Below are 21,522 nucleotides of genomic sequence, written 5' to 3'. Positions count from 1 at the left end.
GAGTCAAAGGATTAAGGCCCGCACCCCTGCCAATCTTCTATGTTCTCTCCCAGTTGTTTTAAGGGCTGCTATATGCTTCTCCTTAAAAAGAAAAAAACAAAAAGAAGCATTCATATGATTAGTAATTCCATGACTAATATATTTCAATATTAATCTGTTTTGATGCTCCAAAACTTATTTACCAGGACCTCTGCATGTACAATACACAAAAGTCAGATTGATTTCCATTAGAATCTTTCTTTTTTTTAAAGAGACAAAAAAACTTTAGGTGATGCAGGAGAAATGTCAGTAGATAACTATGCTGGAACAAGTGCTTTGGAACAAGTGCTTTGGAGGTGCCTTTGGAAATTCTGCTAAGTTTCATGCACTCTACAGCACAGCTCACAAATCACTGCTGCCAAAGAAATAGTCTTTGGATAAAAGTGTGCCATGAGTGGATGCAAGATCCCGTCCTTGAACCTTCGCAGCATAAAAATTCAAATTTAGCACATTTAAGAGGCAGCCCAACTTTGAACTAGCTGACTTCTAGCTCATGAAAAGAGAAGTTTACCAGGAATGCTAAATAGTCAAAGGACCCTAATCTTGAGGGCATGCCGGATGTGCCAGAGATGTTTCTCTTGGGGACTGTGGGGCATCTCAGAGGCTGGCGTGCTGACGGCCATGGGTACTTCCCTCTCTGCTGCTGTCTCCTGGGACAGGCCTGCATCAGCCCCCTCTCCCCCCAGTGTGCAAGCAGGGGGCACTGAACTCCCAGTCACTGCTCTCCTATCTGGGCAGAGAGAAAGTGCCACAGGGAGCACAGCGTGACAGAAGGGGGAAAGTTCAGCATCCTCCCCCTACCTAAATACCCCTTTGGCCCACCCAGCTGCCAAAGACTTTCATTCAAAGATGTAGTTCTGCCATCTTGATGTGTTGATTTGGCCTTAAATATCCTAATGGTAAGTCTGTTTGGGTATAAGATTAAAAGCAGGGCTCCTGTTTTAATGGAGGGGGCAGGAGTAAGTATGTCTCAGTACTACACTCTGCGAGGCCTTAATTTACACACATTGCTCCAACTGAAAATTCATGGGGAACACGTGCACATGGCCCATGATTCACCTTCCTGATTCATCCATCACCCTGGCCTGGGACCACTACCGGGCTGAAGGGCTGCATTCGTCTAGAGGGTGGGATACCACCTACCTGCCACCACAGTTGTTCTGCCTCAGCTTTGTTGACTTCCACAATATCCCCCACATTGAGCTTCAGTGATGGTCCAAATGCCACAGGTGGGGGAGGCACACCATAGTACTCCTGGTGGACTTCCAACTTAGGCAGCCCTGAAAAGTCAAGAAGAGTTGCAGTGTTTGAGAGAACTAGTTCCTAGCTGTTCCTACACTTACCACATAATGAAGCCTTTCCAAATAATTAGGAAGAACAAGTTGACAGTGAAAAAGATACCCTTACGGGGCCTTGGTTGTGTTGTGGCAGTGGCTTGCCATGCATAAAGACAGAAGCACCAAGTTCTTCAGATGCCCTGCTGCTGGCTCGAGGAAGCTTTTGTGAGCCTTCGGCAATTGCAGTTATTCTTTCTGGGGACTGGTGTTGTGACTGAAGGCAGGGACAAGAAGCTTGGCTTGAGCCAGTGCTTCAGCATTCAGCAGTGACAAGGACTGAGACAGCAAAGCAAGCGGAGAGACCACCACCAGGGTGAACTGCAGGGGAGATGCCACAGCCAAAGTCTTTCATGAGTGGAAAGACTTGTCATGATTGGAGCTGGCAGTCAGATTAGGTGGCACAGGAGACCCCTTCTGACTTGCTCAGTTTCTATGTTTCTGCCCTCACAGTGGTGGCCATGACAAAGGCCAAGCCACAGCGGTGAGGTGAGGGAGGTTCTGCTGGAGCAAGTCACTGCAGAATCCTGTACTCTAGCTGGCAGGTCTAGGAAGAACTCATAGTCTTTCCTTGCTCTACGTTTACGCATTTTCCACTAAGCATTTCCAGCCACTCTGCATCCCCTACCCATGGTACTGGGATGCCACCTATCGTCATCAGTGTCATGCTAGAAACATAACCTATGACTCACCCAGATCAGTTTTCCCCCCCTCCGACGTATGCTGATTGGATTTATTCTGCACAAAAAACATACAACATTTGATTCAGGCAAAAGGAATGGGGTGAGAGGCAACAGGCTATAGAAAATGAGTCATAATTCCAAACATGCTTCTGTGTGTCTTATTAATTCCATGTATTGTAGGCATCTTAAGATAAAATTCAGCAGCTGCAACAGTGTATGAGACCTTTCCCTCCCCAGTCCCACCTGTTTCAACTGTGTTGCTGTGGAGTCACAGACATCCACAAGGATTCTAAGGGGAATGATTCAGCCCATGGTATGTTGACAAACTTCCCTCTCAGAAGCTGAAGTGAAAGAACAATTTTTACACACGCAGTGAGAGAGAGAGAGAGAGAGAGAGAGAGAGAGAGAGAGAGAGAGAATGAGAGAGAGAGATTTATAGACGATCGATGGACAGGAGGAGCTACACACTGTTGAGAAGCTTAATGGGAAGCAGAACACTGAAGAGGCAGGGATAGAGTAGGACCAAGGCTATTGAATAGCAAGTGGGCATGTGAGCAACAAATAGCTGGAGCATCAAAGAGATTTGCAGTGAAAGCAAGTAAAAATGGCAGGGAGCTAAAGGAATAGAAAGGGGACAGGGAGAGTGGAGGAGACATTTTAGGTAGCCTGTGGGCAAGTTAGTCAAAAGATCAAGGAGACCAGCATATGCATGGGCATGTGTGTGCTTGAAATATACAAGCTGAACTGAATTGAACAATTGGACCAAATCATTAGCAGATGTTTCTAGCTGAGGAATGAATGGACAGGAACAGAAAAGCCACTACATTTTATAGTACATATCCACAAACCTGCCCCCACATCCATAGGTATCCCAAATTTTACTCTAAAACCAAGTTCTTTGCATTGGTTTCAAGTTATTATTTGCTTGGCACAATTGCACTTAATTTAATTTAGTATCTTTCACCCATACAGTGTAGACATCTTATTAAAAAACTGAATTCTTCCTTTTGTATATACTTGAACTGCACTTTGGGCAAAAGCACATGTTACAAGGCAAGCACATGATCCCTAACTTCATGCTCATTTCTTAATGCTAAAGTGCAGGAAAGAGCAGGTACAAGTTCTCCCCTACAAAATTGTCCCTCTGTCCACCCCTCCCCCCCGACCTGCTCACCACACACACATTTTGCCTCACTTCTTCCTGAAACTGAAAAGATGCATGATTGTCTCTCTGTGTGTAAGTGGGTGTTGCAGGGCAGTGTGAGGAAGCTTGGACAGAAGAGAAGAGAGGAAGGGAAAAGTGTTAAACTCAATTACTGTTAACCCAAAATCCACATTTAGGAACCATGAGTTTGCTGAGAATAGACTTCTCTACACGAGACATTTAACCTGCCATTTTACTGAGGCTTCTTCTTCCATTTTCTTTACCAATGCATCTATGACATGGGTGCTTCACCGCCCCCCAAATTTGTCTTTCTCCACCTATCATTATATTCCATTATTCAATCACAAGGTGGCTCTATGGTATAGATGCAATACAGCAGACCCAAAAGAATACTGGTTGTTTTCCCTGTATTTGAAATGTAATTGCTGACTTCTGTCCTCTAAAAAAAAGCTGTAAAAATTTCTGGAAAATGTGACAGAAAGTTTGGAGGATGATATCTTCATGAAAAGTACCTGCAAACTTCTTTAAGTAAGGGATCACAAGCACATAATAGATGGTCTGCATAAAGAAGCCCAAGGTGTCTTTTTTGTGCACTGCTTAGTTCAAACCCACCCTTTATGCTCACAACATAAATTTACACTTTCTTCTTTTTTTACCTTTTTCACAGTGGATCCAAACTCTGCATTAAACAGAAAATAAAAGGCACAGATAAAAAGAGGATGTAGTGGTTAAAATGAAGTGAATTTAGTTAAATTGCCACTGGCAGTCCCTTATTATAGAAATGTTCTAATAATAATAATAATAATAATTATTATTATTCCTGAGAAAAAGGCAACCCAGTAACCTGCATGAGACCTCATTAATCCTGCACACCAGAAAGGAAGCAGTGCAGGCCTGAGTCACCTCGGCAAATTGGGCTGCAGGAAGGGGAGCACTTCAGCCACTTTCTGAACCCTAGCATGGAACTAAATTTTCAATTCATATCTCTGAGTTCCACCCGCATTCTTGCCTTTGTAAAGAAGGGACTTCTGGAAGGATTCTTGCTTTATACAGATGTAAGAGAAACTAGAGACCTCCAGTGTTTCTCTTACCATTCATACCATGCTGGGAAATTGGTTGAGATATGCAAAATACTTTAAAGCAGGGATAGCCAATTTGTGGTACTCCAGGTGTTTTGTCCTCATATATTCCTGTCAGCATTCATCATTGGCTAAGCTAGTACTGATGCAACTCATAGGACAAAACAGCTGAGGGCTACAAGTACCCACCCCTACTTTAAAGTCTGATCCTCTTACACAGATATTAAAGGAAGTACAACCTTATCAACACTTATCCTTTTTAATGTAAGTACCACCTGTTAGACAAAGCTCTGTTTGGTGAAGTGGACGCTTAAACCTTTGCCAGTTACTGGAGGAGTTTTCTTAGGCATGACGGAAAACTTTCAGTAATACGATAAGCAAAATGCTTGTCATAGCAGGGCAGAGCTGGGCTTGCTGAATATCATTCAGTGACACTGGGAGAGCGAGATAAAGCCACTGATTCCATTATGTATTTACACTCTAGAAGACTTGTAGTGTGATATCTTAAAGCCACCGTAAGTAAACTTTTCTTTATCTTAGGCAAAAGAGACTGGCCTCTATGATTCCCATATTACAGCCAGGAGAAAGTAAGACTGAAAGTCAGCAGCTTGCCAAAAGCTGCAGAGAGACCAAACTGGATTTTGAATGCCCTGCCTGCTGGTCCAACCTCATATATCCCTCCAAATACTTCCTGGAATGCCAGAACATTCAGCTGTAGCCTTAGCTTGTTCTGAGGAGGATCTGGCTAAAGAAGGCTGAACATAGCAGTATGCCCCAAACACTAGAAACTTACCTGAGCTGGACCTTCCGCATGGTAACACTCGGCCCAGGCATTCCTTGTGAGCAGGTGATCGGCATCTGCTGCAGCGGTAGCCCTGGTAGAAGGTCCCTCTGTGGGCCCACAGCAGAAAGAAAGAGAGGAAGAAGATCATATCTTTGGCTCCACAGAATAATTTCAAGGGTTTCCTAAGAGCTTTCTGCTGCTTTTGTGAGCTGCTTTATATGAGCCTTTCAATCCACCACTTTACTCATGCAGATTCTTTGTGGGCTTAAGATCAGTTCCTTTATATCAGCTTTTCTCAGGGTTAGAGTTTGGGTTATATTCCATTTTACAGCCATTTAAGATAGTACTATAGTAAAATGGGATTGTGGAAACAGAAGTGCAGTGAGATAATACTTATGGGTCCCCAGCCTAAAAGAAAGCACAGAAATGCATGGCAAGCATGGGAGGCCCTGGAGGTTGATGACATCAAGTAAAGCACCCAGAAACTACCTTGAATGAAGAATCACAAACACACAATGCAGAGAAGCTCTAAAGCACAGTTGATAGAATTGCAATCTAATCATACTTACCACCATCTGAAACTCTATGTATGTTCCATAGTGAGAAAACATTCTCTACGTTACCATCTTTTCTGAGGCATAACCATGCCTACAGGTGAGATCATAGGGACACTGGCAACTGGATGTTATCTTTCCCCATGCCTTGGACTGAGGCGCTTGGTATACATACCTCAGCAGCATCTGACAGGCTTTGCAAGAGGTGGTCTCCTCAAAGGAGTACATGTGGAACTCATGTCCATTTGCTGTGGCATTTTCAGGGTAGATATTAGAGCTATGGGATGGAGGGAAAAAACAGCAGTCATCAAGCTAAAAGAATAGTGCATTGAAAGAAGGGCACTTGTGCTTGCCTAGGAATTTGTTGTGTAAAAGACATTACTGAAGCCATGGCCATGAATTAATTGTTTGGATCCCTTCTCTTAAATTTACTGTTGCTGATTTTGTTATTTGGCTTCTTCCAATAGAAGCTTTCCCCCCACACCTCCAAATTTGTTTTCAATTCACAGTATAACCGAGACTCCTATTAATTTTTTCCACATTCTTTTTTGAGCAACCAAATACAAGGTATGCTTGCTTATGGGAAACTAAGGAAACATGGAAGAAGATTCTTGATAGGACTTTCCTTGTCATAACATTAGAGAAGTCAGTCCTCTCTCTTAGTTCCTGAACTATTTAACTTTTAAGGTTTTTGCTTTTGTTTGTTTGCTCAAAAGAACCTGAGGTAGTAACTGAAATGATGGATTCAGAATATTCTTTACTCCTGTTACAATTGTTTGAATTTTGTTGATCTGGACACCAGTCTGGAGGGCACTACCTTGTGGGAAGCTAATTCAAAGAGAGAGGAGAAGAAACAAGAGACACCCCACTCCACATATTTCAGGGAGACTGATATTTCCACAATATTCAAACCCCACCCCAATCTTTGGGTGAGGGGTTCATCCTAGTCCCTTGAAGCCATGGATCTGACATACATAGACTGCCTCCCAACACAGAGGAGGCTTGGAACAACTACAAGCAGAACAAGCATAGAAAAGACCTACAGAGCCATTTCAAATTGTTCCATCCACTTCTTTTTCAGCTCCCGTGTCTTGAAGTACAGTTCATAGCCAGAGAGACCACTAAGCTCGATGAGAACAAACATGTGAGTCCACTACCAAGAGAAAAAAATGAGGAACAGATGATTAGAATAAAACCATATTGGGCATTTTGGCTGAGAAACTCCTCTTCCCCGCACAGCTTCCTTTGGGAGACAAATGAATTGGAAGAAAAGAGTATAGGACAGCTGCTTGAATTAAAACAAAACCTAATCTAACTCTTGGGCAGAGGAAATGCATTCTCATCCACTTTTCAGCTTTTCCCTACAAAGCACATACCCTGCCATTACCTTCTTGTTGTCCTTCTCCACAGAAGAGTCATCCCGGACCTGGTAGTTTGACAGATCAACAAAAGTCTTCATGTCATATGAATCGCCTTTTCGTTTGCATATGAGGAGGGCTTTATCCAAGAGGAAAGCATACCTGCAAGAGATTCAACTTGAGAACATCCAGGAAAGCTGAGATATAGAAAGCATACAGTTCACAGAAGTGCTTAGCAGTGAAACAGACTAGAATCACAAGCTCTACAGAATGAGATATCATGATACCAAAAGTCACCAACTATCAAGATTTGCCTAAGGCACTTGATAAGGTTCTTGGATGCTTTGAGAGACACACGCATACTAAAGATCTGAAAGCCTGAAAATGTCTTCTTGATCAAATCTTCCAACATTCCCTGGAAAATAAAGAAAAAGCGGGGGGGGGGGGACTTTTCCCTTCATTTTTCCTGATTTCCCCCCCTCCCCAGTTTTCTATTTTTTCCCAAGTCCTCACACCTCTGTTTATAACACCCATAGCTGCAGTTTCTGTTATGCACATGAGGGCAGCCTCTGGTCCTGCTGCATGTCTGACTGAGCCCACCACACTAGCATGCAACACGGCACTGAAAAGGCTAAATGAGTCAGACTGCTGCAGTTATGGATCAAAGCAGATGTACATCTCAGGGCACAGGTAGCCCACATGTGCACAGTGAGAACAGCTGTAGAGAGAGAAACTACATAGAATTAGGAAGTTCATGGGCAGGCCAGGAAAACAGCAGCCTGCAGCTAATTTTATGGACAGACTCAAAGATATATTCATGGACTGCTATCAAGTTGAAGTTTCACTGACAAAGCTTGCATTAATTGATGTCAAACTACTACTATATATCTCAATCTCAGCAAGACTGAAAGAGCAAACAAGCAAGAATACATTTTAAACTTACTTTGTTCATTAGCTGCTTTGAATGACTTTTAATGTAAAATGGAACATAACATTTTGGAAGAGCACTGAATCTGTATTAAAGAATATAACTGAATAAAGAATGTGTTCTGTACAATGTTAATAAACACATATATACCTTCTCAGTCCCACATCAGACATGCAGTAATTGTGCATTTCTTGTCCCTGAATTTTTTTTTTTACTGAAAGCAGCCTCAAGAGGAAGTGGGGAGGCAGAACTGCATAACTCTACGGCATTTTTCACTCAGAAATTTCTTTCCTGTCTGCCTTTTTACCCAAGTGGAAAATACTGGCACCACATTGGAAAAAAATGGCTGGAGGGGAAAGGATTGAATTAGCCTAGCAGTTATAATTGGCAAGACTGCTTTTGGTTTAGCTGGTTCACTCTGGCTTTTCCAATACTAATTTCTATTGCTACAAATTTTCATGGCTTCACCTGTCCATTTTGGAACGCCTCTCCCCAGTGATGATCTTGAGTTCCCCATCAATTTTCGGTCTTCCAAAGTGGGCTAAGGATTGCGTCTAGGGAAAAAGAAAACCATGCTCTTATAAGGTAGAAAGGGAGGCAGAGAGCTTCTTTGGAGACAGGAGTAGGAACTTGGCACAAGGAGCAACTGGGTCAAAAGGATGATCAGCATCAATAAGAAGCAAAAACAGGAAGTTATTGTCATTCCATTGCATTTATATCCTGCCTTTTTTCCTCTTGTGAGGGGCACCAGGCAGCTTCTAAGGTTCTCCACCACTCCATTTTGATCCTTACAACACCCCTGTCAGGTAGGTTAGGCTGAGAATGAGTGAGTTTCATGGCTAAGGAAGGACTAGAACTCAGATCCTCTATGTCCCTAGTCCAGGGGTCGGCAACCCGCGGCTCCAGAGCCGCACATGGCTCTTGAACCCCTCTGCTGTGGCTCCGTCACTCAAAACACACGCTGGCATAGCCACTGATCTGCTCCAAGCTCCACTCAGGAACACAGCCTAGCTAGTTAAGTAAATCAGCTAGTCTAGTTAAGTAAATTGCTACATTCCCCTGCTAAACAAGCTTCCTGCAGGCTCTCAAGTTACACTTGACTGTTTATCTGCTGATCAGTCACTAAACACACCTATATCTCCGGCACAGCCTCTCAATCTGATTTACTGAGCTCCACCCCTTCCCCCCCACCCCCAGCCAACCATGGATACATCGAAAAGAAAAGTTTCTGAAGAAAACCAAATGTTTAATGGTATGTGGGTAGATTCATTTGCTTTTACTGCTGACGAACTTATGGGGTTTGCTGTTTAATGCATGCAGTCCTTTAGCACTGACTTTGACTCTTCAGGAAGCTGTTCTCCTGTTCAAAATATATGAAAGGAGTCCTACTAGTTTATAATGTAAGATTAAAAATAACAGTTTTTAATGACTGAACAAGAGCTGCAGTGTTATCTTCATTTTAGATGTCAAAAGGGTTTTGCGACTCCCGGTGTTTTCTTTTGTGTGGGAAACGGGTCCAAATGGTTCTTTGAGTGTTAAAGGTTGCTGACCCTGTCCTAGTCTAACACTCTAACCACCACACTACACTGGCTCTCAATTTATCAGAGCAGATGAAATTAGTGAGCTATCAAGGTCTGAAACAAAGTTTAAGAGAGACCCTGGGCTGATACAGAAAAGTAGTAGAGGGATGCAAAGGGGAGTAGAGTCCCAAAGGCAGAGAAGCAGTGGAACATGAGTAAAAGAAAGGTGCTAGAGCTGGCAGAATGTGAAAAGAAAAGCTGCTGCCAACATGACCTTGTTTGGAAGCTGGCAAGGCATCAACAGAATTGGTGGTTGGAGAAGCGGAGGAGGGAACCAGCTGATGGGTTTTGGAAACATTTCCAGGGATGCTGCTGGCTTTTCTCCCATTTCAGTATCATTTTAGGATTTCCAAGGGATGTGCACATGTAGGATGTGGTGGGCAGTGTTCTGCCAGGGTAGCTGTGGTGTCTCTCTGCCCTACCTTCCAGCATTTTTGAGGCCTCGTGGAGAACCGGTGGAGGGTGGCGTCAGTGGTCCCAATTTTCAAAAAGGGTAGTAGAAGGGACATGGGGAATTACAGACCAGTTAGTCTTACGTCCATGGTAGGAGAAACAATGGAAAGTATAATAATAGCGAGAGATCTAGTGATGCTAGATAGGGAAGGTAGGCTGACGGCCACACAACACGGCTTCCGCAATAACAGGTCCTGCCAGACAAACCTTGTGGAATGCTATGACAAGGTTTCGAGATGGCTAGAGGGAGGGGATGCAGTGGATGTGGTTTACCTGGATTTCAGCAAGGCCTTTGACAAAGTGCCCCATGATACCCTGGTTGAGAAATTGAGGAGTTTTGGGATAGATCAGGGGTGAGCAACCTTTAACACTCAAAGAGCCATTTGGACCTGTTTCCCACACAAAAGAAAACACCAGGAGCCGCAAAACCCTTTTGACATCTAAAATGAAGATAACACTGCATATATCATTTTTTACCTTAATGCTATGTATATCTTCATTTTGGATTTAGCTGCAGCTCTTGTTCAGTCACTAAAAACTGTTATTTTTAATCTTACATTATAAACTAGTAGGACTCCTTTCATATATTTTGAATAGGAGAACAGCTTCCTGAAGAGTCAAAGTCAGTGCTAAAGGACTGCATGCATTAAACAGCAAACCCCATAAGTTCATCAGCAGTAAAAGCAAATGAATCTACCCACATACCATTAAACTTTGGTTTTCTTCAGAAACTTTTCTTTTCTTTGATTTATTCATGGTTGGCCTACTGGGGGAAGTCGCAGATATAGGTGTGTTCAGTGACTGATTAGCAGATAAACAGTCAAGTGATGTGAATTGTGACAGGTCCCAAGCACAGCTTTTATCATTCAGAGGAAGGAGATTACATTTGGAAAAAAAGAATCTTTTCAGCAGCTGTTTTGTGTAACGTGAGAGCCTGCAGGAAGCTTGCTCCACTCTTTCCCTGCACAATAGCAGAGGAATGTAACAATTTACTTAACCAGCTAGCAGAGCCTTCCTGACTGGATGCCTCACCATCATCTATTTCAGCGGCTGTGCCGGCACATGTTTTGAGCGATGGAGCTGCAGCAGGGGGATTCAAGAGCCACGTGCGGCTCCAGAGCCACGGGTTGCCGACCACAGGATAAACCAATGCAATGTCCAATGGATTAGGGCATAGTTGACTGACCAAAAGCATTAGTGGGGAATCATTGGGATGGTGGCCAGTGACAGGCGGGGTACCCCAGGGTTCTGTCCTGGGGCCAATCTTGTTTAATCTTTTCATCAATGACATGGAAGAAGGGGTGAACAGTCTGCTGATCAAATTCGCAGATACTAAAACTGGGGCAGTGGCCACAACTGGGGAGCCTGTACTCCAGATCCAGAAGGATCTGGACAGACGATGGAAGTGGGCAGGAGACAACAGGATGCCGTTCAATGTGGGTAAGTGCAAGGTCCTGCACTTGGGGCATAGGAATGGGTGTCATAAGTACAGGTTAGGGGACAAGTGGCTGGAGAGCAGCACTTGTGAAAGGGACCTCAGGGTGCTGGTTGACTGCAGGCTAAACATGAATCAGCAGTGTGATGCGGTGGCAAGAGGGCGAATGCCACCCTTGGTTGCATAGCCAGAAGCGTGGCTTCTAGGTCAAGAGAGGTATTACTACCACTCTACACGACTCTGGTGCGCCTGCAACTGGAGTATTGTGCTCAGTTTTGGGGTCCTCATTACAGAATGGGTATAGCCAGGTTGGAGTCAGTGCAGCATAGGGCCACAAGGTTGGTGGCCGGTTTTCAGAGAAAGCTGTATGAGGCAAGATTGAGGGAACTGGGTCTCTTCAGCCTGGAGAAGAGGAGACTCAGAGGGGATCTGTTGGCGACATACAGGTATGTGAGGGGATGTCACATGGAGATGGGTAGAGACCTGTTCTCCCCTGCAGAGGAAGGCAGAACGCGCTTCAACGGAGCAAAGCTCAGGGAACCAAGGTTCAATTTGGATGCCAGGGAGTACTTCCTGACAGTTAGGACCCTGAGGGTATGGAATGGGCTTCCATGGGAGGTGGTTGAGGCCCCATCAGTGAGGGTGTTCAAGGATAGGCTGGACATGCACATGGTGGGCATGTCGTGAGCGGAGCTGGCTGGAGCTGGGGGTCTGACTAGATGGCCTGGGAGGCCCCTTCTGACTCGCTCTGTTTCTATAATTGGTAGATAGGACAGCTCTCTAATTATATTAGAAATGTTCAGTCCACCAAATCCAATCAAAATCCTTTGCAGTAACACTCACCAGATTCTCTATGCAGAGTTGGAAATTTGTGATTTGTTTCAGTGTTTCATTGTCCCTCTTGACCTCATTCACACACTGAGCCAGATCCTAAACCAGAAACACTTAATATGAGCTATATTCACTAAGACAAGACCCAGAAACTGTTGCAGTAGTAACCAAAAAGCAAAGAGATAAGCTTAAACATCTTGAGAATTTAAAAACAACACCACTGAGGCTCAAATATAGGTCCTCAAAGGTTGGCTGGCTAAGGAACTCCATCAACAACCTGAACAAAGTGCTAACACTACATTTTTCTTTGCACTTGCTGACAAATGGCTAAGGAAACCAGATGTTTCCAAACTTCTGCTCAGAAGAGCCTGTAGAGCATGGGTCCTCAAACCATGGCCCACAGGCCAGATGTGGCCCGCCATGCCCATTTATCCGGCCTGCCGCAGAGGTTTGGACTCCCCTGAGCCCGCCGCCCACCTCCCATGTGCGCATGCGCGCTCGCCGCCACCTCGCCACATGGGTGGGCAGGGAGGCAGTCGCTCGCTTGCTCGGAGCTGGTTTTGGACTCGCTGGGAGATCTCCGAGCAAGTGAGCCACCGCCCCGCGCGCCCACTGCCACCTCACTGGCCCGCACCCCCACCTCACCAGCTCACGCCGGTTGCCACTGCCTTTCAACTGGCCCCCTATTGAAAAAGTCTGAGGACGCCTGCTGTAGAGAATGCATTGTGTTAGCTGCTCTCTTGCTCTCCTGTGGGTGATGCAGTCCTGTGGAGAGCAAGTGTTCTTCTAGACCCATTCCAAGGCTGCAGTATGAACAGCAGCACTTCTTTTCCGTATGGGGAGATGCACAGAGCTGAAAGAAAACCAGCAGTGTGGCCTTGCCCAGTTTTTCCTCCCTTGTCAAACTGAAAGAGAATATCCTGTGCAAGTCATAAAGTACCCTTACTAAATGTAAATACTCAATTTTTCTCTGAAATCTTCCAAGGAACATTAGCCCTGGACAGCTTGTTTAAAAATGAAACAAGATGGAAAAATGGGAGTGTTCCATATTTAAGGATACTTAAGGATTTAAGAAAGAGATCTTGGAATGTGATAGCTTGATGAAATGCCAATCCAGTGTGTGGATGTAATGAAAAAGGCATAATTAGGAAAGGAATCAAAATAAACTATTAACATCATACTATCCTTTTCATAAATGTGTACAAATCTATGGCATCAACTTCCTTAGAATACTGTGTATAGTTCTGGTCTCTGCACCTTAAAAAGGCTATTTACATTTGACAAAAGTGTTGAAAGGCCAATATGATTAAAGAACTGTAGCAATTCACCTGTTAAAAAAGTTAAAAAAAAAAAGAGTTTGGATAGCTTATGAAAAGGAGACTAAGGATGTACTTGTCTTCATATGGAAAACAGTATATTTTCTGAGCAGGTTTTTCAATTTAATAAAATGTACACATTTCAGCATTACATTTCATAAGTGTATTAGTGGTCAGTTAGTTTGAAAACAACCATGTTAGTTAGTATAACAACTAGGTTTACCGCATTCATGTTCGGGGGTGATTTAATAAAACCTAAAAACTGCAAAAAGTACAAACTCAAGTATCTTTCCCACAGGGCACCTGTAAGACTTCTATACTAATATGGATAGGGTTTGACAATTCAGCCACAAAGCTAGGTGTGTGCAACAAAGACAACCCATCAAGTGCTACAGGAGCCAATCCTCTTTCAAGAAGAGGGGAAGAACAGAAATGTCTGGTGTAGCTGTGAGAGCTAAATCGAACCCCTGTGTTCAGAGGCAGTACATCTAAAAATACCTGATCATGTGGGATAACAGTGGTTAATTTATGGTAAGTTAAACATGAGGTACTGCTAAGAAAAGAAAAGCTTGCTCTGAGAATGATTGCTACCTGAAAAAAACAGCAACTTGGGAATTCTAACTTTATTTAACTTGCACTCCATCCTCCCAATCTGCAATTGGGACTGAAAGACCCAGAAGAAGTGTGTGTGCATGGAGCGCAAGTTGTAACAAGTAAGCACAATTCGTGACATTGCACAACAGCATCACCAAGCATGGGCCACATCAACCTTAGTTTCTGATTGCCTGGCTTTGAGGACTTTGGACCAACAGAAGTTGGCCTTAACTCTTTTCTTTTAAAATGGTAGGATTTTTTATGACTGAATTAAATTAGATTTTTGATGACTGAATTAAACCATTAACCATTAAATTAATGGTTCCCAAGCTTGAATGCAGCTGTTGTTGAACTACAGAACTCCCACTTCCCTTGACCACTGGCCATACTGGCTAAGGATGATGGGAGCTGCAGTGGGAACCCAGGCTTGGGAACTCTTACTTTGCATGTAAAAAGTTCCAGGTTTAATCCCTGGTATTTGAGGAACATCTCAGGCACCAAGGCTGAAAAGTTTCTCTCCTGGGCACCATCTCTTTATTCAGATTGTGGCCAGCAGAACCTCTAACCTGAGCCTGCCTCTCCCCACTGACAATCATGCAAGCAGCTGTTCACAGACATCCAAGGCTGCTCCAGCTCAGGAAGGCAGATTTCAGGCATGGGCAAATCCACCATTCCCTGCCCTCTATCAATTGCCCAATGTTTCCCAGCTTTTCTGCAGTTACTTTTCCTATCCTAAAAGAGTAAAATTCCTTTACTAAAGCTTAGTTACTGGCTGGAGGAGCTTTAAGATTCATAGATTCATATAGTAGTAGGGTGAGAAGGAATGTAGAAGGCCATCAGGACCAACCCCCTGCCAGTGCTGGTACTTTTTAGTATTTTGGTCTTGCTCCTTTTGCTTTTGGTGTGCCCACTTTTGCATCCAGCCCCACACACTACTGGAACATGGAGCCCTGCCACCAAAGCTTTTCCAGAATGAAATGTGACCCTTGGGCTTAAAGAGGTTCACCACCCCAGCCTATCTATATCTTCCCCTTTGTACAGGCCCCAGAAGTTCTAAGGCTGCAAATGTTCTTTTAAGAGCGTTAGGTCAGGCTGCTGACCCAAGTGCAGTTTCTCACCCGCATGGCATCCAGGGCTTGCCTCAGGTTCTCCTTTTCAGTTGGCTCCACTGTATATTTGATCAGCTCCTGGAGGGAGGGAGAGAGCAGAAAGAACTTAGCAAACTTCTGCATTCCGAGAATAAAACAGCTAGGGCATTCTTTGCTGTGTGATGAAATTCATGAGTCAGCATTTGCCCTAACAGCTCAATACTCTCATTTGGGGTTTTTGCTTGAATATTTGCTGAGTTCTGTACAGAATTTCAGTGACACCAGCACAAAGAGGTGGAGGCATTTCGGAAGCCTAGGAGGAAGAAGCCCCAGAGATGGGGAAGGCTTGGCTAAGCAAAACCTAGGGTTCTTGGCTCCCAGCTTCTTCTATGCCTGCTTTCACTCACTGTTGCTTACATAGTCTCCTGATCTGGGAAGAGAAATAGGCTCGGTATCCTAGGAATTTCTCCAGCACAGACTTGGTTAAATGAATGGGCACTGCACAAAAGAGGATTTTGCCACATGTTTTCAGAGCAACGTTCTCCTGTTCCTTTCCTTCCCCCTTCTGGCACAACGTTATTGGATAAATGGTTGTTACCTGCAGGAGCAGATGGTATTTCAGCACCCGCTGCATGGGTACCATGAGGAGGTCACGCAGGCTGAAGCGTCCATTATTGGCTCGTTGGGAACATTCCTGTAATTGGAGTAGAATTGGGGAAGTAAAAATTAATGTGGTTGCCAGCAAGGCTTCAGTGTGGCGACTAATTCCTCTCCAGCAAAATAAAAGACCAAGGTGGCAATTACTCATCTATTTAGATGGGAAAGTACCCTAAAACTCCCAGCAATGCTAGGCCTTAAGTTACTTAGTGTGCATAGAATTGAACCCTAAGTAACTGAAGGCCAAACCATACATTTTTCAGCAGATCCAGTTTCCTGAATCTTTCAGCCTGGGGGCTTTTGATTAGCAGTGATGCATCATTTCCCTCACCACCTCAGGCTTCCCTGTTCCCTGGGCTGAGCTGCAATCTTTATAACAGTTGTGGGGTCAGAGGATGGCTATTCCTTGCAATGATACATTGCTATGAGTTATTGCTGTCAGAATGCAAAGTTTTGGGGGGGTGATTTGGTATTGAATGAGCACTTAAGATAGCTTTTTAAAAGATCTGCTCCTGGTAGAGAGGGAGAAAGCTAAAACTGGCTTGCTGATACAGATCAACACAGCTACCTGCATTTTTGCATTCTCCTTGGGGGTATGGCCACCAAGAATGCATGATGGGTGTCTACATTTCAAAATGTACCACCGCTTCCAGATGTTTTGGACCATGACTCTCCTCATTCCCAGCCACAATGGAGGGCATCACACTGAAGGAGAGTTGTGTGTGTATAAAGGGGAAACTGGAGGCCAGCAGATTCCTCAAATAGGCAACATATCCATTAAAGCTGCATTTGGTGCCCAGAAGGTGACATGTGCACCCCTAAAAACTACATCCCTGGTCACACTGCTTCCAGCAAGAAAATGTTCTCAGTGTTGGTTCGCATACTCAAAGTGTCAATCCCTAATGCCCTTCATCTGTCTACCTTCCTACAGCAAGGAGAGAGTTTGCCCCACCATCCTGGTCTGTCTACCATTTCTGATCATAGTAATTGATCAGCTTGACAAAGGATTGCCAGACAGCATCCATAAAAGGCCATTAACTTTAGAGATGCCCAACAGACATCAGGAGAACTTTTCAGTCACCTGGACTGTGAATTGCCCTGCATGAATTCTGGTACAGTATCTGAATACTGTATTATAATCTTTGTATTTTACTATCACTGTAAATTTAAATGTGATCCTGTAATTGTAAAATATTTTTGTTTTCAGGCTAATCCTTAGGAGAGTTAGCCCCCCTGAAATAGATATAGGTATATAGGTATAGGTGCATCTGGATAGCAGCACAGTGATATTTTATTATAGCTTCCGTTTTAAGTTGGGATGATTTATGATGCTGCATCTTAATAGAACCACATAATGATTGTATGTGACTTATTCTGAAAAAAAGCTCTGGTTAAGGACATGTAGCTTATAGCGTGACAATACTGAAACTGGCTGATAATAAGAGCTGTCTCCACCTTCATGATACAAAAGTTTAGCAGCTAGCCAATGTATGGTGGAGCCCAGCACATGAATGACAAAAAACAGCGGCTCTCACCTCCAGTTTCATGCGCACATCCACACTTGTATTGGCTACCTGATCTAGGTATTTAGTAGCTGCTTCTACCTGGCTGCAGTATCGACCATACAGCAAGAATCTGCAAGTGAAGAGTAAAAAAACCTGAAGGTGAATGGAAACTCAACAAGTTATAGAAATGACCAAGCAGATAAACTCCTGGGTTTGAACTGTGATGACCAATGGAATTAGGACCAAAGATGGAACTAGACTGCATATGACATGCACTGTTGTGGGAAAGGTGTACTATCTATCTTGGTTAGAGAATCCAGGAAATAATTTTAAATCAAATTTTATAAATAATTTCCATACCAGGCCTTTCCCTGGAATATGTGAAGTAATTAGAGTATGATGAGAATGGGCAGAGTGCATTTTCCTTAACATTGGACAATTCTAAGTAGCACCCACGTATTGGGATTGGAGCAATGGCCTCTAGAGTGGGCAGAGATTGTGCCATCCCTGCTGTACTAAACCCCTGCTTGAACTAAGACACAGGGAATCTGGAATCCTGCCAGGGACATGCTCCAGGGCTTAAGTACTGATGGTCAGCACATGGTGTTGCGGTGCCACACGTATCCTTCACGGAGTATCAGCCACCACAGTTGGTTAAACAGTTTTACTGCATTTCATACATTACAGTGAGCATTATTTTATTTATTTAAATCATTTGTATGCCACAAAACAGATGTGGAAAGTGTGTACACTGTAACAGAAGCACAGCATTGCGTAGAAAATGGTACTGTAGGAAATGGCATCCTCTCCCACCGCTTTTGTGTTTAGATAATGCTGTTAGAGTATCCAGTGGGCTTTGTATACATCATCTTAGCAATGCTTATAACAATCTTGTAAGGTAGGGACTGGGAATAGAGTAGTGATTTTTCTAAACCACAACAATGCAAGGGAACTGGAACACTATAATAATGAGATTCAGATGAGAGCAAATGTTAAGCAGCAGAAAGGCACCTGGAAAAAGCTGCACTCAGGGACCTTGGCCTGCAATGGCTGTTAAAGGGCTAGGTTTGTGGGGATGAAATGACAGCTCTGAACTTTAATCCCAGAGAATCTGCAGCATGCCAAATACGAAAGCATCTGGAAGCCATTCTTCCCAGAACCACCTTATTTTGGGGTGTACATTGGACGTTTAGGAGAGAGACTCACCTCTCTTTGTATCTGATGAACACCTGGTGGAGATTCTGGGAGATGTTAAATGACAATGAATTTTTCAGATCTGCCAGAAAGCACCGATGAACCTTCAACAGTTCCTGATAGAGTAGAAAAATAAAGAATCAGCACAAGAATGAAGCAAGAACCACTTCCATATCCAAGCTGTGTAACTTTCACAGAGATTCTGGAAGGTCAAGTTGTAGGAGACCTAAATGAAAGAGGAATGATTTGGGACTTCCATTTGGGCAAATATTAGAACTACTCAGCTTCCCTAGGAAGCTAAAGACTCCGTTGGGAAAGTTCTACCTTCCATAAGACTGCAGAAATTAGATGTTCCTTGTGGAAGTAATCTTCATCTATTGGTCCATGTGAAAGATAAATTACCTGCTGCACCATGACATGTGGTAGAGCTTACATGGCACCAGGGATCCTACTGCCACCGCGGTGGGAGGCTGATGAGCCCTCCCCTTCCTAGGCTTGGTTTTCTTGGGCATGCACAAGGACACACAGCAGTGCATCCGTGGCCAGCACACTCTCCTGTCACTCATGCCCTTCTGCAGTGCCTCTTCATATAGGCTTCATAGTGGAGAGACAATAATTAGGTCCTCAGAAAGATGCGCACAGAGGAACATGAAGAAGAAGCCATCTCTTCTCTGTCTTCACACATACAAATGCTGGGCAGGACCCACCCATCTAAGTTGGGATTGAGGTCCCTGTAATATAGATTAACTATGTTGGCTGAATTTCTAATATTTGATCAACTCACCCACACCAGCTCCATGTTTCTTAGGCCAAAAGTTATCTAGATCAGTTCCATGTTTCTAAGCTTATTCTAAAGCAGCTTGATAGGATGTATGTTGACTTTCAATGTGGATTCACTGCTGTCTCCCTTTCATTGACACAAGGTTTAAAAGCCTTCATTTTGTATTCTCCTACAAGTGGCTCCTATTCTTGCCTTAGCAAAGGCCGTTAAACTTTACTGGGTATGCTTTCCAACCCAGAGGAGCAGCCCTCTGTCCTCTACATTCCACTAGGATTCTGTGTCTAAGACACAGGAGGTTCTTCTAAACACACTAAGTCATTTTCTGGCTAGTTAGTTGGTTCTACACTGGGCACTTCTGCATGCAGCACAGAACCACCAAAAAAAAAAAGGAAAGAGGGCACAGATTTGCAACTTGTTTGCATGAGCTAAGTTAGAGATATTATTGCAAGTCTAGAAAGAGCAACTATAAATGGACTTCCCTACAGCTCCCTGCAATGGTGAAAACTGTGACCAGGTAACCTCCTTCGGCTTTCCAGGAGTGAACTGTTGATGGACAACAACAACTTCAAGATCCAGCTCTCCATTCATGGAGTTTTTTATCTTCAAATTGGACAACCCTTTACACAGAAGACTGCAGTCTGTAAAATAGGGCACATGGCTAGCCTAGGGGTTCTTCCCTGCTACCTACAGGCCAAGCGCTTGTTTACCAGAAGTTGCTAGCAGCACAAGCAACATTTGGCCAACACCATTTTGGAAACCCTTTGAAATGGCTTGAGAAAAACTAAGAGGTGGAGCCAAGCTGTGTTTGAAAACTGTGCCATGCACTGGAGAGCCTCTACAGAAGTGCCCAACCATTGAAATCCATTATGGTGTCTCTGCCCCATGTCTCCCCTTCAGCTACCAGATAGGGTAGGGTGCAGAGGGTAGACAGGGAGGTGAGCTCCAGGGTCAGGCGCACGTCTTTGGTGATGCTGAGAGACATTTGCCAGCCACATTTTGGCATTCTGGAGGATATGTTAATTCTGTCCTAATTCAGTGTTAATTCTGAAACACGCCTGCAAGCTGAAACAGCCCCACTGCACACCTTCACAGCAGCCAGTGCTGAGTGCCATAGAAAGAGCAAAATACACCACAGTCCCTGCCTACAGATTATAGTCTAGTAAACATACTACAAAAGGAAAAAGGGATGTAAAGGGCCCCCATATTTGTTTTCCCATACAAGAAAGCAAGCTAATGTTGGTATTAATTTTCATAAACAATACTTAATTAACATTTTTTCAAGGTAGTGGTAACTGATGAAGGGCCTGGGGAGATATAATGGAAAATGCCCACTCCTTGGCCTCGGATGTTCCTGCTATAGGAAAGTTTAAAGACTTTCTTGTGGCTTAAGCCAATGGTGCTTTGCATGTAGGAGACCCCAGGTTCAATCTCTGGCATCTTCAGGACGGGACAGGGTTCAAAGAACCAAGGGGAAAGCTTCCTGTGCCTTTCTGTACATACGAGGGGCTTCAATGTATTCTCGGTATCAGCATGAAGGAAAAGGAATAATAAATTGAAATAATTTTTATTTTTCAATGTAATCCCCCATAACTTCAATACACTTATTACATCTAGAAATTAACTTTTCAATTCCCTGTAAAAAATACCCTTCTTCCTTGTCTAAAAAATGTGCGTTAATTGCCACCTTGAGCTCTTCATCGTTGGAAAATCGCTTTCCACGAAGATCTTTTTTTAAATTTGGGAATAGGTAGTAGTCACTGGGGGCCAGGTCCGGGCTATAGGGTGAGTGGTTTATTTCTTCGAAATCACAGTCTCGCACAGCAGCCTTTGAAACATGTGCCATGTGAATGGGTGCGTTGTCGTGAAGAAGCAACACACCTGCAGTCAGTTTTCATCACCTTTTTTCTTTAATTGCTTCTCTTAAATTACTCAGAGTGGTTGCGTAAGATGATGCGTTTATGGTTTCACCTTTTTTTGTGTACTCGATCAATAAAATTCCCTTTGAGTTTCAAAACACTGTGACCATGATTTTTCCAGCTGATGGAGTGACTTTGAATTTCTTCAGAGGGTCAGCACCATTTTTATGCCACTGCATGGACTCCTGCTTACTTTCAGGGTCATAGTGATGAACCCAAGTTTCATCTTCAGTAACAATCCGGTCGAA

At 43.8% G+C, this 21,522-nt stretch overlaps 1 protein-coding gene across 1 annotated transcript in view; it reads right to left on the bottom strand.

Moving 5' to 3' along the window:
• The window catches only part of VAV1 (vav guanine nucleotide exchange factor 1), a 72,671-nt gene that overhangs the window by 13,774 nt on the left and 37,375 nt on the right, over nucleotides 1-21,522 (bottom strand). The window contains exons 8-20 of the mRNA XM_044443703.1: nucleotides 18,590-18,693; nucleotides 17,414-17,513; nucleotides 15,820-15,915; nucleotides 15,252-15,320; nucleotides 12,236-12,322; nucleotides 8,393-8,478; nucleotides 7,026-7,158; nucleotides 6,682-6,791; nucleotides 5,814-5,915; nucleotides 5,094-5,191; nucleotides 3,878-3,900; nucleotides 2,066-2,111; nucleotides 1,183-1,319 (exon numbers count right to left, since the gene is read on the bottom strand). Coding sequence (XP_044299638.1) covers nucleotides 1,183-1,319; nucleotides 2,066-2,111; nucleotides 3,878-3,900; nucleotides 5,094-5,191; nucleotides 5,814-5,915; nucleotides 6,682-6,791; nucleotides 7,026-7,158; nucleotides 8,393-8,478; nucleotides 12,236-12,322; nucleotides 15,252-15,320; nucleotides 15,820-15,915; nucleotides 17,414-17,513; nucleotides 18,590-18,693 — 1,191 coding nt within the window. The remainder of the gene's footprint in view (nucleotides 1-1,182; nucleotides 1,320-2,065; nucleotides 2,112-3,877; nucleotides 3,901-5,093; nucleotides 5,192-5,813; nucleotides 5,916-6,681; nucleotides 6,792-7,025; nucleotides 7,159-8,392; nucleotides 8,479-12,235; nucleotides 12,323-15,251; nucleotides 15,321-15,819; nucleotides 15,916-17,413; nucleotides 17,514-18,589; nucleotides 18,694-21,522) is intronic.

The sequence above is a fragment of the Varanus komodoensis genome, unplaced genomic scaffold (assembly GCF_004798865.1).
Source record: "Varanus komodoensis strain SLA01 unplaced genomic scaffold, ASM479886v1 scaffold42, whole genome shotgun sequence".
Lineage (NCBI taxonomy): Eukaryota > Metazoa > Chordata > Lepidosauria > Squamata > Varanidae > Varanus > Varanus komodoensis.
The sequence above is the reverse complement of the archived record's forward strand: the minus strand, read 5'-3'. Positions and strand labels throughout refer to the sequence as shown.